The sequence below is a fragment of the Mesoplodon mirus genome (genome assembly GCF_964341445.2).
Source record: "Mesoplodon mirus genome assembly, chromosome: 14".
Taxonomy (NCBI): Eukaryota; Metazoa; Chordata; class Mammalia; order Artiodactyla; family Ziphiidae; genus Mesoplodon; species Mesoplodon mirus.
This window is the reverse complement of record NC_138990.1, coordinates 19,231,800-19,245,330: the sequence shown is the minus strand read 5'-3', so window position 1 is coordinate 19,245,330 and position 13,531 is coordinate 19,231,800. Positions and strand designations below refer to the sequence as shown.

General features: G+C 49.2%; 1 protein-coding gene across 1 annotated transcript in view; it reads left to right on the top strand.

Annotated features, from left to right (window-relative positions):
- Positions 1-541: 541 nt before the first annotated feature.
- The window catches only part of RFX8 (regulatory factor X8), a gene marked incomplete at its 3' end in the record, with an annotated part of 61,049 nt that continues 48,059 nt past the window's right edge, over positions 542-13,531 (top strand). The window contains 3 exon segments of the mRNA XM_082642369.1: positions 542-725; positions 728-776; positions 7,929-8,052. Of these exon segments, the coding sequence (XP_082498495.1) occupies positions 704-725; positions 728-776; positions 7,929-8,052 (195 nt within the window). The 5' untranslated portion in view covers positions 542-703.

Here is a 13,531-nt window from a genome sequence, read left to right as displayed (position 1 = left end):
CCTCCGTGCTCCCAATTTAGGAGGCCCGGGTCGGATCCCTGTTCAGGGAACTAAATCCCGCATGCCGCAACTAAGACCCAGTGCAGCCAAATAAATAATTTTTAAAAAAAAATCAGGTTTGTATAGGCCAAACCCCTCAGACCTCAGACCCTCTAGGGGTGGCGCTGGGGCAGTGATGTTTCTGAAAGGTGCCCAAGTGATTCCAAAGTGCAGTCAGGTTGACGACCACCGCTCACCAAACACCGTTACCTGACTTAAATGTGTGCGTCCATTGGTTTTTGTTTGTTGTTTCCCTGTTGGATTGCTTGTAAGGAGGTGGGGAGAGCGGCACTTGTGCTTCTGTCCTATGAGCTTTTGATCCTGGGAGAGAGGACGCCGCCTCCCAAACCCTCACAGCAGGTGCAGGGCGTGGCCCGACGCCATCCTGATGCCCGCGTGCGCCCCAGGCTGCCCCGCACGCGCCCTAGCTCCGCCCCCAAACGAGCTCTCTCGCCCTCCTTCGACCCCGAGCCCCACGCCGCCACGTGGCCCCGCCCCGCCCCGCTCGCGTTCCCCGCCGGTCCCTCACGCCCCCATGCGCCCCCGTGCGCCCCCCTAGGCGACCGCGCGCCCAGCTCTAAAGTGAACACCCAGGATCGGCGGCGGCGGGACGGTGCGGCGCCTCCGCCCGCTCGCAGCCTCGGTGCCGTAGACGGGTCCAGCCATGGCCGAGGGCGTGCCGGCCTCGCATCGGGTGGCGCGGGCGGCCGGTGCCTGCACGGCGGCATCATCCAGTGGTGAGCGGGACCGCGGCGGGACCGGGACCGCCCCGGCGGATGGGAGGGGCGAGGAAGGGGAGCGTCGCTCCCTCGGCTGCTGTCCCCAGGACCTCGGACCAAGTGCCAGGGGCGACCGCCTGCGCCCCCGGGGTCCTGGTAAAAGGCTCACAAGGACAGCCGTTCACACGCAGGACCAGCGCTTCTTCATGCTGGCTGGGATGGGACTGGACACGCACCCACACGCACACAAACGCACACACACGCACACACACGCACACACACGCACACACGGTGGGGCAGTGTGGGTTTCCCACCTGGGGCCTCCCCTCTTGGTCACACTTCCCGTGGGAAGCAATCCAGCCTGCCCTCCACCGGGGGGCTTGCTGGTGGGCCTGGGTTTACATATACATCTGAAAGCACGAGGGCTAGGCCAGGAGAGGAAATGTTTTCTCTCAGTGTGCGATCTAGAATGGGATGTTTCCTAACTTAAAGCAAAGCAGTTTTTAGCTCTAACAATGCATTCCACATTTGAGAAATTCACTTCTGGCTATTTAAATAGAGGAAGAAAAAGCTGGAAAGAAAAATATCATCAGCCCTTGGGACTGATGAACTCATGGGTTTGTAGCACTTCATAAATAGGAAAATAATTGAAACCAGTCCTAAAACATTCGTTTTAGAAGGTGAATAACTAGTAGATAGCTGATTACTTCGTTTTTTAAGTTTTAAGGAGTATTTCTCAAGAAAGAAATACTTTCTGAAAAAGTTCAATGAGTGAAATAGAAAAATGAAGGGGAATGTTTGTGATTAGAAGCCAAAAACGCCTAAATGGTCACCCCTTTCCTCCAAAAGAAAATTTTTGATATATTTTCCCTTGCATAAGAGAAAAAAATCAAAAGAATAAATATTTTAAAATAATTCTAAAAATATTTTAAAAAACAAAAAACCACAGCATACACAGTGTTTTTAGAGTGTTGCACAGCAGTACTCTATTTCTGTCACACTTAGACCTCTCAGCATATCTGCACCTTCAAGTTTCAGGTCACCATTTAGTAAATTAGAGTTTCTAGGACTTGAATAAGTCCAGAGACTCGAAAGAATGATTAGGGTTTCAGAAAATACCTAGATGTTCTCCTCAGGTCATTGGTGAACTGACGGTGCAGGCTGCCCACAAAGCAGATGCCCTAAATCACTTAGGATGGTATTCAAGTCCTGTGTCACAAACTCCTGTCCCTGCAGGCCTCAAACCCAGGGGGCCAGGTTATGCTCTTCAGGTGGGGGGAGGCGGGGCCATGGAGGTGAGGAGGGGCAGAGTTTCCCTTGGAAGACTGCTCTTTAAGCATCCCATCTATGAGGTGCGATGCTTGAGAGGTCATTGTGCAACCCACCTGGGTCCTTGGACTCTTTAATCAATAGAAGTTGATAAGACTCCAGAGGAGGAATTCAGGCAAGGCTTTATTGGGACTCGCGCTACAGCAAAAGGGAGCGAAAACAAGTAACGGGTCCCCTTGCTTGCTCTCCGAGAAGGGCGGGCTGTCGGGCCAGGGGGTGGGGCTTAGGTGGTCTGCCCACCCCGTTGGTGGTGCCGTGCGCAGGGATCATGTGCAAGACCCTGCTTTTGCTCCCAGCTCCTCAGAAGTGGCAGTTGGGTTTTGGCGTTTTTGAATCTTCTTTTTCATAATTTGCCCCAGCTGCATGTGCATGCAGTTACGTGTAGTCCCTTATGTCAGTAGCTTCTTTGGGGCTTCCCTGGTGGCGCAGTGGTTGGGAGTCTGCCTGCCGATGCAGGGGACACGGGTTCGTGCCCCGGTCCGGGAGGATCCCACATGCTGCGGAGCGGCTGGGCCCGTGAGCCATGGCCGCTGAGCCTGCGTGTCCGGAGCCTGTGCTCCGCAACGGAAGAGGCCGCAACAGTGAGAGGCCCGCGTACCGCAAAAAAAAAAAAAAAAAAAAAAAAAGTTTCTTTGTATTCTGATGCTCTGGGAGACGTTTGTCTGGGGCAAGCACTCTGGTAAAGTGTCCCAGGTCCCAGCCTGTCTCAATTGGTGCTGGTGGTTTGAACACTGGCATTAAAAACGCAACTGCAACCAAACAAACAAAAATAGAAGATAACGAGTGTTTGTGAGGATGTGAAGAAATTAGAATCCTTGTGCACTCTTGGTGGGAACGTAAATTGGTGTAGCCACTGTGGAAAATAGGATAGTGGTTCCTCAAACAATTGAAAATGGAACCACCATGTGATCCAGCAATTCCCTCTCTGGGCATATGCCCCAAAGACTTGAAAGCAAGGACTGGAACAGATATTCGCATCCCCATGTTCAGAGCAGCGTTATGCACAATCGCCAAAGATGGAAGTAACCCAAGTGTCCATCAGCAGACGAATGGATAAACAAAATGTGGTCTATACATACAGTGCACTATGATTCAGATATAAAACGGAAGGAAATTCTGATACAGACTGCAACATGGACGAACCTTGAAGACATTATGCGAAATGAAATGAGCCAGTCACAAAAGGACAAATAGTATGTGATTTCACTTAAACGAGGCACCAAGAGAAGTCAGCTTCATAGAGACAGAAAGGAGAGTGGTGGTTGCCAGGGGCTGGGGGAGAGGGAACGGGGAGTAGCGTTTCTGGCCGGTACAGAGTTTCCGTTTTGCGAGACAACCAGGATTCTTTGGATGGATGGTGATGCACCAGCAACTGCACAACAGTGAGAAGGTACTTAATGCCACTGAACTCCGCATTTACAAATGGTGCATTGTATGTTACGTATATTTTGCCAGAATTAAAACATGAACAATTTTTTGAAAACCAAACACAGCAGAGCCCCTCGGTTTGTAACAGAGCTTGGCGTCCTGGAAGGTGTTAGAAGATGGCCAAGGAGACCAGCTTCCTGGAAGAGTGGCGGTGGGTACCAGCGCGTGAGGTATCCAGATGCCCAGAAACAGCTTAGGCTTCCGAGTGAAAGCCCAGGGAGGGGCTGATTGTTGTCGCGCGAAAGAAATGCTCCGTTTTTAGTATGGTCGTTGTTTCATCTCCCAGTCAGTCCTGGTTGGGCTTCCAGTGTTCCTTAGAGACTTCAGTGCCTCTGCCACCAACTTGTGATAAGTTCTCCAAGGACAAAGAAAGGTCCCGCAAGGAGCAAGAAAGGTCCCGCCTCTGGAAACTGAAGTACTAGAAGTTTTCTGTTTCACGGACAGGAAGGATTGTAGAAATGGGGAGAGAAGTGGTCAGACCTCTGAGGAGCACAGAAGGATGAAGTGACCTGATTTCCTCTGCTGAGGGTACAGATCCGGCAGGTCGGACAGGTGGGACCCCTGGCTCAGACCTCAGGCGAAAAATCTAAATGTCACCTAAACCCTACGCACGCAGAGCCTGGCTATAGACCAAATAACTGTCTCCTGCATATAAATACGGCTTTCAGATTTCTGCAGACTCTTGTGGTTCATAAGGTGGAAATTTACTTTGAAAGGTACAGAATTTGTAATAGCCTTTGATCAGGCTGAATCAAAGGGTACAGACACTCCCAGTGTTAACATTTTTCTTTATGAGGAAAAGGAGCCCTCAGAAATGTGAGAGCTGCAGGACCCGGTGTGGGTGCTCTGAAGTTGGCAATGATCAGATTGTCCATCACTCAAAACGAGGAGGGCATCGTGAGGTTCTCAAGATCTTAGCCATCAGTTTCGTCTGATGGTGAGACCCGGGGAAGGTGATTATGCATCCAAGCAAGGAACTGAGTGATCTGATCGACTCCAGCCTTAGACAGGCTTTATAATCATGTATCGCCAAAAACCTTATTGGTGGCTCCGTGTGAAAGCAAGCCTTGGCCCGTCTCACCTGCCAGGAGTCCTGGCCAGCCCTACTGCCTGCATATCCTCATCCTGCCCGCCACTGGACCCACGTGTAGTTCAAAGTCAGGCTCACCTGCAGTAGGGGCTTCTGTGCTGCCGGTCTGCCAACGTGGGCGCCTTTCTCGCTTCCATTCAGGATTTTGGAGGTGGATGTAAAAATGATAACAGTAAGAGCTGCCGTGTGCCAGCCAGTGTACCAGCCACATCCCATGCCTGGACTTCTCATCACAAAAACTCCAAGAGACGTCTCAGAGTCAGAACCTGCACCTGGGTCTGTGAGCTTTGAAGCCCTGGGTCAGAGTCATGGTCGTAAGCTCCTCTGGGCATGGAGACTAAACGCGAAAGCACGTACTCCTTAAGCTGAAGTAAAGGCACCATCTGAACATAGATGCTCTTACAGGACCTTCCACTTGTCCACTTAGTGTGTGCTGCCTCCTCCCACGGGCCATCCGTGAGATCTGGCTGTGAACTTTGGGGAGAAGATGAAAGGCCCTGGGCTGAATCTCCTGGAGCAGCAAAAGTACCAAGCGTTGGCGCTGGGCTCGCAACCAGGAGGCAGCCCTTTCTCTGAGTGTGGGCGGAGAGAAGACTCTGGTCCTGGACCTTGGTGGGATATCACTGATGGTATAATTTGGTCTTAATTGTCCACTCAGATGGCAGTCAGACTCAGCAGTGTCATTTTGAAATAGGAGGACAAGAGGCCCAGAGCACATAAATTTCAGTGACAAGGAAGAACAACTGGCAAAAGTTTATACTGAAGCTCATTTTGGAGAGTATTTTGCACATTCCTTTTTTTTTTTTTTTTTTTTTGCGGTACACGGGCCTCTCACTGTCGTGGCCTCTCCCGTTGCGGAGCACAGGTTCCGGATGCGCAGGCTCAGCGGCCATGGCTCATGGGCCCAGACGCTCCGCGGCATGTGGGATCTTCCCGGACTGGGGCACGAACCCACGTCCCCTGCATCGGCAGGCGGACTCTCAACCACCGCGCCACCAGAGAAGCCCTGCACATTTCTTTTTCAAGGAGGCCGTTCCATGACTACATCGGAAGTAGCTATGAATAAACAAAAGCGAGCTTGCACTTAATGTTGGTCACGTTTTGCTGCCCCTCCCCAAACTTAGCCAGTGTTTTCCTGTGACGCTTCACATGTCGGTTTTTTATATGTCAGCAAATGTCTTAACAAAATAAATATCCATATCTCGTGGATCTGTGAATTTGCCACTGCCCCACACACCACCAGTGACATTACCCCGTGTTCAACCAGGAAGCAAATAATTGGTGCCCCAGCAGCTGTAATTAATGCATTGTGAGGTGTCCAAAGTGTCAGGTTCCCACCCTGATGCTATGGGAGAGTCTCAGAAAATCCCCTCCTTGGCCTTGGACTGGATTGAAGGGTGTCCCCCCCCAAATGCATGTCTGTATGGAATATCAGAACGTGACTTTGTTTGGAAATAGGGTCTTTGCAGATATAACCAGTTAAGAGGAGGACCCACTGGATTAGGGTGGGCCCTAAATCCAGTGATGGGTGTCCTTATAAGAAGAGATGAGGAGGGACCTCCCTGGTGGCTCAGTGTTCAGAATCCGCCTGCCAATGCAGGGGACACGGGTTCAAGCCCTGGTCCGGGAAGATCCCACATGCTGTGGAGCAACTAAGCCCATGTGCCACAACTACTGAGCCTGCGCTCTAGAGCCCGGAAGCCACAACTACTGAGCCCATGTGCCACAGCTACTGAAGCCCACGCGCCTAGAGCCCGTGCTCCGCAACAAGAGAAGCCACCGCAATGAGAAGCCCGCGCACCGCAACGAAGAGAAGCCCCCGCTCGCTGCAACTAGAGAAAGCCCGCGCGCAGCAACGAAAGCCCAACGCAGCCAAAAAAAAAAAAAAAAAAAAAAAAGAAGAGGTGAGGAGACAGCCAGGTGAAGGCGAGGGCACTAGAGTGATGTGTCTACAAGCCAAGGAAAGCCAAGGGTTTCTGGCAGCCACCAGCAGCCAGGAGGAAAGCGTGGCGCACACGCTTCCTCAGCGCCTCTGGAAGGAACCAACCTGGCTGACACCTTGGTTTGGACTTTCAGCTTCCAGAACTGTGACAGAATATATTTCTGTTGCTTTAAGCCACCTGGCCTATAGTAATTGGTTACCCGAGGAAACCAGTACAGGGCCACAGCTTCCCCTCACCGTGCCGTCCACCATATGTTGACTTTTCCTCCTTGCAGGAAGCAGGTGTGGTTAACAGCTGTGGTCTCTTGCTCTCAAGGAAAGTAAATGTAGGCCTCAGCCTGCCTCAGCCCAGAAAGTAAGTTGTAGGTCATCAGTAAGAAAGGAGGAGATGCATTGTTGGTAAATTCCCTGCTAAAGAATTCTTCGGTGTTTAAAAACTATGCTGGCTTGCTTTATGTATTTCTTTAAAAGAATGAGGAGAAACCTGCCAGTCTGTCCCCAGCCAGCAAAGGGAAGGCTGTGATTGGGTGTCAGTGTGGACCACACCTTCTGAGCCCCGTCACCTGCACTCCCTGCCCGCTCACTCCCATCCTGCTGCTGGAACAGGCACCTGGCTGTCCCCTCGGGGCTGGACTCTGGGCTGTCAGCCACGGGCTCAGCCCCTCGTTGCCAGGGGACCCCACCTGCCCCGGGCCCCAGGAACCCCGAGCAGGGGCCTGGGGGCTGCAGATCACATCTGAACACTACCGAGCTCTGCACCCAACGGGAAGTAAAGGGCAGGGAGGGTGGCCTGCCTCTCTGTCCCTTGGTGTCTTCCATCTTCCATCTCAGTACAATTTAAAGAATCAAAATGTAGTGGCCCCGCCCTAAATCACTCGGGTTTAACAGTTCTGCAAATGACTGCTTCGGGGGTGTGGGGAGGGGGGAGGAGCTGTGCACGCCTGTCCTGGGTCCTAGGAAGCCACAGGGGCTCCAGCTGTCACCTGCAGGGGTGATCGACTCTACAAGGGGTGGGGGGGGCATTGTTTTGTGTTTTAGTGAGTAAATCTCTACGTCACAGTGAGAGACCTTGGCTGCCACCTTTACAAAGTTACATGAAGCAGCATCTGCTGAGCCCAGTAATTTGGGCTTCTTTTTAATAAGCCTGTACGCCAGAAAGATTTAAAAACAACAACAAAACCTCACCATGGTCTAAATCAATATTCTTAAATCTGGCCTGAGCACATTACAGATGCCGATGGGTGAGACTTTGCATTCGATAAAGTAAGCGTATTTCATTTTGTTGGGTCCCTTGCTTGTGTCTGCCCCTTATCAAAGTGTCCCACTCTAGAAAAACTGATGCCAACCTTCTCCTCCTGCTCTTCTTCCTCCCTGCCCCCAGGTTGGTTGACACCTTCTGCATCTGCGAAGGGTACAGTGTGCCTCGCTGCCTCATGTATGAGATTTATGTGGAGACCTGCGGGCAAAATGCTCAGAACCAAGTCAACCCCGCCACGTTTGGGAAGGTAGGTTGTGAAGATAAAAATACATGTCCACTGAGTAAAAAAAGCACGCAAGTTAATGATGAGGAAATGCTGGGATTTATTTGGGTCTGATGGCTTCTCAGTGGATATAACTGGCTTCACCCTGGGAACCAGCCTGAGGGCTAACATACATCCTCAGCTCCATCTGAAAGCCATTCCGTCCTTTGTCCATACTTCATAGTGAGGGGCCAGGAAAGTTCAAGGATGGGGTGGCATTCACCCAAGAGAATGCAGCTATGGCAGCCTCAGATACCCCCAATTCTCAGCCAGGCTTGCTGGGCCATTATTCCCTGCATAGAAATGCCACAGCTCAGGACCCCACAAGCTCAAAGAGCCACTTTGTGGTGTCAGACAGCTTATGCTTCCTACAATTGGGTTGTTCCTAGAGAACTCACGGGCACTCAAAGGTTTCCTCTGGAGGTTAAGAACTGTCAGGGGTTTGTTTAGACCACGCAATACACAGCAAACGTTAGCACAAGGATGGCCTATCTGAGACCTTCCACATCTAACAGATATTTATTGAGCAGCTGCTATGTGCCAGCACTGTTTTAGGTGCTGAGTGTACAACAGTGAACAGAACAGAGAAAAATTCCTGCCTTTACTACATTTATTATATTATAGTTGAGGGAGATAAAGAAGATAAAGTATATAGTCTCTTAGGTGGTATAAATGCTAAATGGAGCAGAAGGAGGAAAGGACTGTGTGTGACTGTGTGTGTGTTTTAGGGGAGGACTTGTAATTTGAGGGAAGGCAAACGGGGAAGGCCTCCCTGGGAAGTAATATTTGAGTCCAGATTTCCAAAAGATGAGGCAGTGAGTATGGGGCTATATGAGCAAAGAGCAGTGCAGACAGAGCGCAAAGGCCCTGAGGCAGGAGGCGGCTCAAGTAGCAAGGAGGCTGCAGTGGCTGGAGGGCAGAGACCAGGGAGAGACAACTCAGGGAGGTGGGAGGAGTCCAGGTGTGCAGGGAGTGGACAGGGATGCAGCAGTGGATGTCGTGAGAAGGGGTCAAAATCTGGGTGTATTTGGAAGACAGAGCCAATAGGATTTGTTGATGGAAAGAATTAATAGAATTAATTAAATAATAATTATTTAATAATTCAATAACTAATAATTAATTTAATAAAATTTAAAAGTGAAAATAAATTTAAAATAAAACAATTAATTTAATTTAATAAATTATTAATTTTAATAATTAAATAAATAATAGAAATTATTAATAGAATTATTAATAGAATTTAATTAATAGAATTAATTAAAGAATTAATAGAACGGGGCTTAATTGTTATTAAATTAACAATAATAACTTTCAGTCGTATATTGCATCGCATTTATTTTCAATCTGGTTTTCAGGAATAGACAGACATCCACTCAAAACAAGTTAAAAGGAGAATTTTTTTTTTTTTTGCGGTACGCGGGCCTCTCACTGCTGTGGCCTCTCCCGTTGTGGAGCACAGGCTCCGGATGCGCAGGCCCAGTGGCCATGGCTCACGGGCCCAGCCGCTCCACGGTATGTGGGATCTTCCCGGACCGGGGCACGAACCCGTGTCCCCTGCATCGGCAGGCGGACTCTCAACGACTGCGCCACCAGGGAAGCCCAAAAGGAGAATTTTTTAAAAGGGATATCTCATTTAATCCAACTGCAAGAAGTTTGACTGGACCTCATAGAATTTAGTCCAGTACTACCCAATAAAAATGTAATAGGATCCATAGATACAATTTTAAATATTCTAGATGCTCATTTTAAAAGTTTTTTTAAGGTGAAATTAATTTTTTATAACCTTTAAATTCAATCCAAAATATTCAAAATACTATCGTTCAACGTGGAATCAGTATTTAAAAATGAATGCGTGGTTTTTTGCATTCTCTTCTTCGTGCTAGATCTCAAAAATCCGACACGTCATTTTACATGTACAGCCCATCTCAATTCGGACCAGCCACATTTCAAGTGCTCAGTGGCCACATGTGGCTGGTGGGTCCCCTCTGAGGCAGCCCATGACTAGATTCTACGTCACCAGGCATCTCCTCTCTCTCCCTCTGGTATATCCGTATGTAAACCACTGGGACACTGCTTCTCCACACTGGGCTGCTCCAGGCCCCTTCCCAGAAGCCAGCTTCTGCCACCACTTCACGACTTCCCAAGGTGGCTGCTTGTCCTGTGCTTCCCGTGATGCTGTCCGTGACCACCTGCCCCAGGGTCCCACACTGTAATGGTCTTTAGGCGAGAGAGGCCCACAGGAAGGACAGGTGGGTGGGAGGAAACAGTTGGCATCTTTGAGGCTTTGTCTTGTGTCACAGCCATCAGCAGAGGCTGGTAGCATTAGAAGTCAAGGAACAAACCAGGAGTGATTACGGTGGAGGGTCCCGCAGCCGGTTACAGTGCTTGGGCAGCAAATCTGGTCTCTTTCTTTATGGATCAGTCCTGTTTCCACCTGCTATTCCCTCAAAAATATCCTGGACTTCCAAGAGAACTTGGAGATCACTGGTCCAACTCCACATCCAATGCAAGAACCCTTCAAAAGCACCTCTGGCTGGGAGCTTTTATGAGAACAAAACGCCCTCTCCGGGCAGAGGCAGCCATGGGGGCTCGGAGCTGGGAGGGGGCAACGCATTTCTGCAACGAGGAAGCTGCTCTTCCTCTGGGCAGACATGGTCCATCCCCAGGATCCATGCTTGGCAAGCAGAACACAGGCGGATGGAAAGGCACCCGACTCCTTGCAGGCCTGGGGACAGCTCACGGCCTGCAGGATCAGACCCCTGCAGGGGCCACCTGGCCGGTGCTGAAATGACCTGGGGGACAAGCCTGCTCACGGCCGCAGAGATGCCAGTTCAACCTCTCCCTCTCATCTTTCCTCCCTTCCTTCTTGCTCCCTCTTTCTCGGTGGTCCTCAGTGGACAGAATGGAATTGGTTCATGACACGCTCTTACCTTTGATCCACTCACAGCCTGATTGCCTCTGGTTCTTTCGTTCTTTTTAACAATGTTATAAGCACCTGTGAACCCACTGCCCTGTATGAACCATATGGCCAGATCCCTGGATCCCGTCTCCCTGCCTTCCCCGCTGGTGGGAACCAGCAACCCCTTCATCGGTATCTTCCCTTTTTAAAAAGAGTTTTAGTGCATTTGTGTGTCTTTCTGTTTTTGTTTTCTTTTTTTTTGACCTTTGACCCCCTTCACCCATTTTGACCACCCCCGTCCCCGACCTCTGGCAACAATCAATCTGTTCTCTGTTTCAGTGAGATTGGTGTTCTTGTTTTTGTTTTACTGTTGTTTTTTACATTGCATATATAAGCAAGATCATACCATCTTTGGCTTCCACTGTCTGACTTATTTTATATAATGTATTTCTTTTAAAAGCCCATTTTTTATTTTTGTGGCTTAACTTTTTAAAAAGGAGGGTCATGTTGTATGTCACCTTTTGGGACTTGTTCCACTTATTATTATATCAAGATTCCTCTACATTGATTTGACTGTTGTGTAGTAGTTCAGTTTACCTATCTTCTCTCCCTTTGATGAGCATTTGGGTTGTTTCCCAATTTTGCTGTCTTGAACATTCCCGTGTGTATCTCCTGCTCTGCACGTGGAGATGTTCTCTTGGGCGTGTGTGTCCAGGGGTGAACTTGAAGGCTGACGGGCTGTGTGACTATGACGTCTGGGGATGGGACCGGATCGTTTTCTGAAATGATGGCTTCCGTTGCCCTCCCACCGGCAATTCTGTAGATTCCAGTGATGTTTCCAAACCACTGACATTTTTAGACCCATTTCTCTAGCCACAGTCATCATCCCTGAAACACAGTCATTGGTGGAAGCTCTGCACTTTGGATAATCATAAAATAAGGAGTGGAATCTTCTAATACGGCAGCTGCTCAAATATTGGAAACAATTGTTTAAACCTTCGTGTCTTCCCTTCTTCTTGAATACTCTTCGGTCCCAAATTTTTACTTCCCTGACTACTTGTTTCATTTTGACTTCAATTTATTGGTGTTTCTTTTCAAAGGTAGGTTCCCCAAGGGTACAACCCAGTGTCTCAGGAGAGCTCAGAGGACGGGGGTTTTGTTTTTCTTTTTTAACTTTTTGGGCTACTATTGGCTTTCATGCTTCCATGCCACTCTGCTGGTTTCATTTTAAGCTTGAGATCCAAAAAAGGAAAAAAAACCCTTCAGTATTTTTTTCACACGAATTAGAAGTAAGCTATAGCCCTCCCAAAGCTGCTTTATAAACTGCAAAGCCCTCCATGTAGATACAATATGTTGTCCTTGTTATCAGACCTTGGTCATTATGCCCGTGACTGTGGGAACCCAAGAGTGGCTGTTCCCTTATTCCGAGTTGCAGCTTCTTAGTGCTGACCTGCCGTATCTTCTAGACTCATAGTCATCCAGTTGTCTCAGCCTGCTGAAGCTCACACGTGGGAATAGCACCTCTCTTATCCCTCCTTCAATAAATCAAAAGCAATGTGGACACGTGCAAGGTGTTAGGCTCTGGAGCTCGCTGGGTGTCTCTGGAAGGTTTTCCAACCAGCCAGGAATTCCCCCCGGGTGTCTTATCACTCAGCCCACATTTTGTCCTTTCTTCACTAGGCACATTGGGGCACTTCCTCAAGGGCTTTGCTAGTCTGGGTATCCTGGCACTAAGCCGTTTCCTTATCTGGCACCCTCATCAGATGGGAGTGGGGTGACTTGAGCTTGACACGTCTTGGTTCTGGATGATCTCTACTTCCTTTTTTAAGAAATCAAAGGCTCCTTTTCAAAACCTCTCTCAGATTTTCTTCTAAGTGGTTTCCCCTCAAGGGCAGTCCTACTGCAGAGTGTTCTGAAAAAAAGAGTTAAAAAGAGCGTCCGGTGTGTGACCGTGGGCATTTGTCTAGCATTTTTGATCTTCCTACTTCCCTTCGAATCCATCCCCCAAGACACTGAGGTCCTAGCTTTCAATTCTCGTTGGGAATTTGCCCGAAGAATGAGTCAGTTCAGTGGTGCTGGTCTTGGAAAGGGACCCTGAGCTGCTGAATCTGTGACTCAGTGGAGAAGGGAGAGGAAGGGGAAAAGGATGTGATCCCAAAGCTTGTTTACAAGAGAAACAGCAAAATACCCACTTCTCATTTCCTGCCTCCCCCCCTGGGACTGGGGTTGATTCCAGACTCCACACCAAGTTCCTGTGCAGATGTTGGGGTGTTTCTTGCTCTGCTCGGCAGTCCCGGGTATATGACAGGTCATCTCACTCCCAGTGCAAGTGATGGCGTATATGGATGAGGAAATTTCCCAAAGGCTGACTTCCTTTTTTTAAAGTAACATTTCCTGATGTTTTTCTGATTATGAAGGAACACATTCACTTCATAGAAAATGTGGGAATTTGAGAGAAGGGTATAAAAGAAGAAGAAGAGAAATGCCGGCTACGACCTCACTGTCCAGAGATGCAAGCACATGTGTGGTTTATTTGCAGGCCCCCGACACACTCACATACACGTG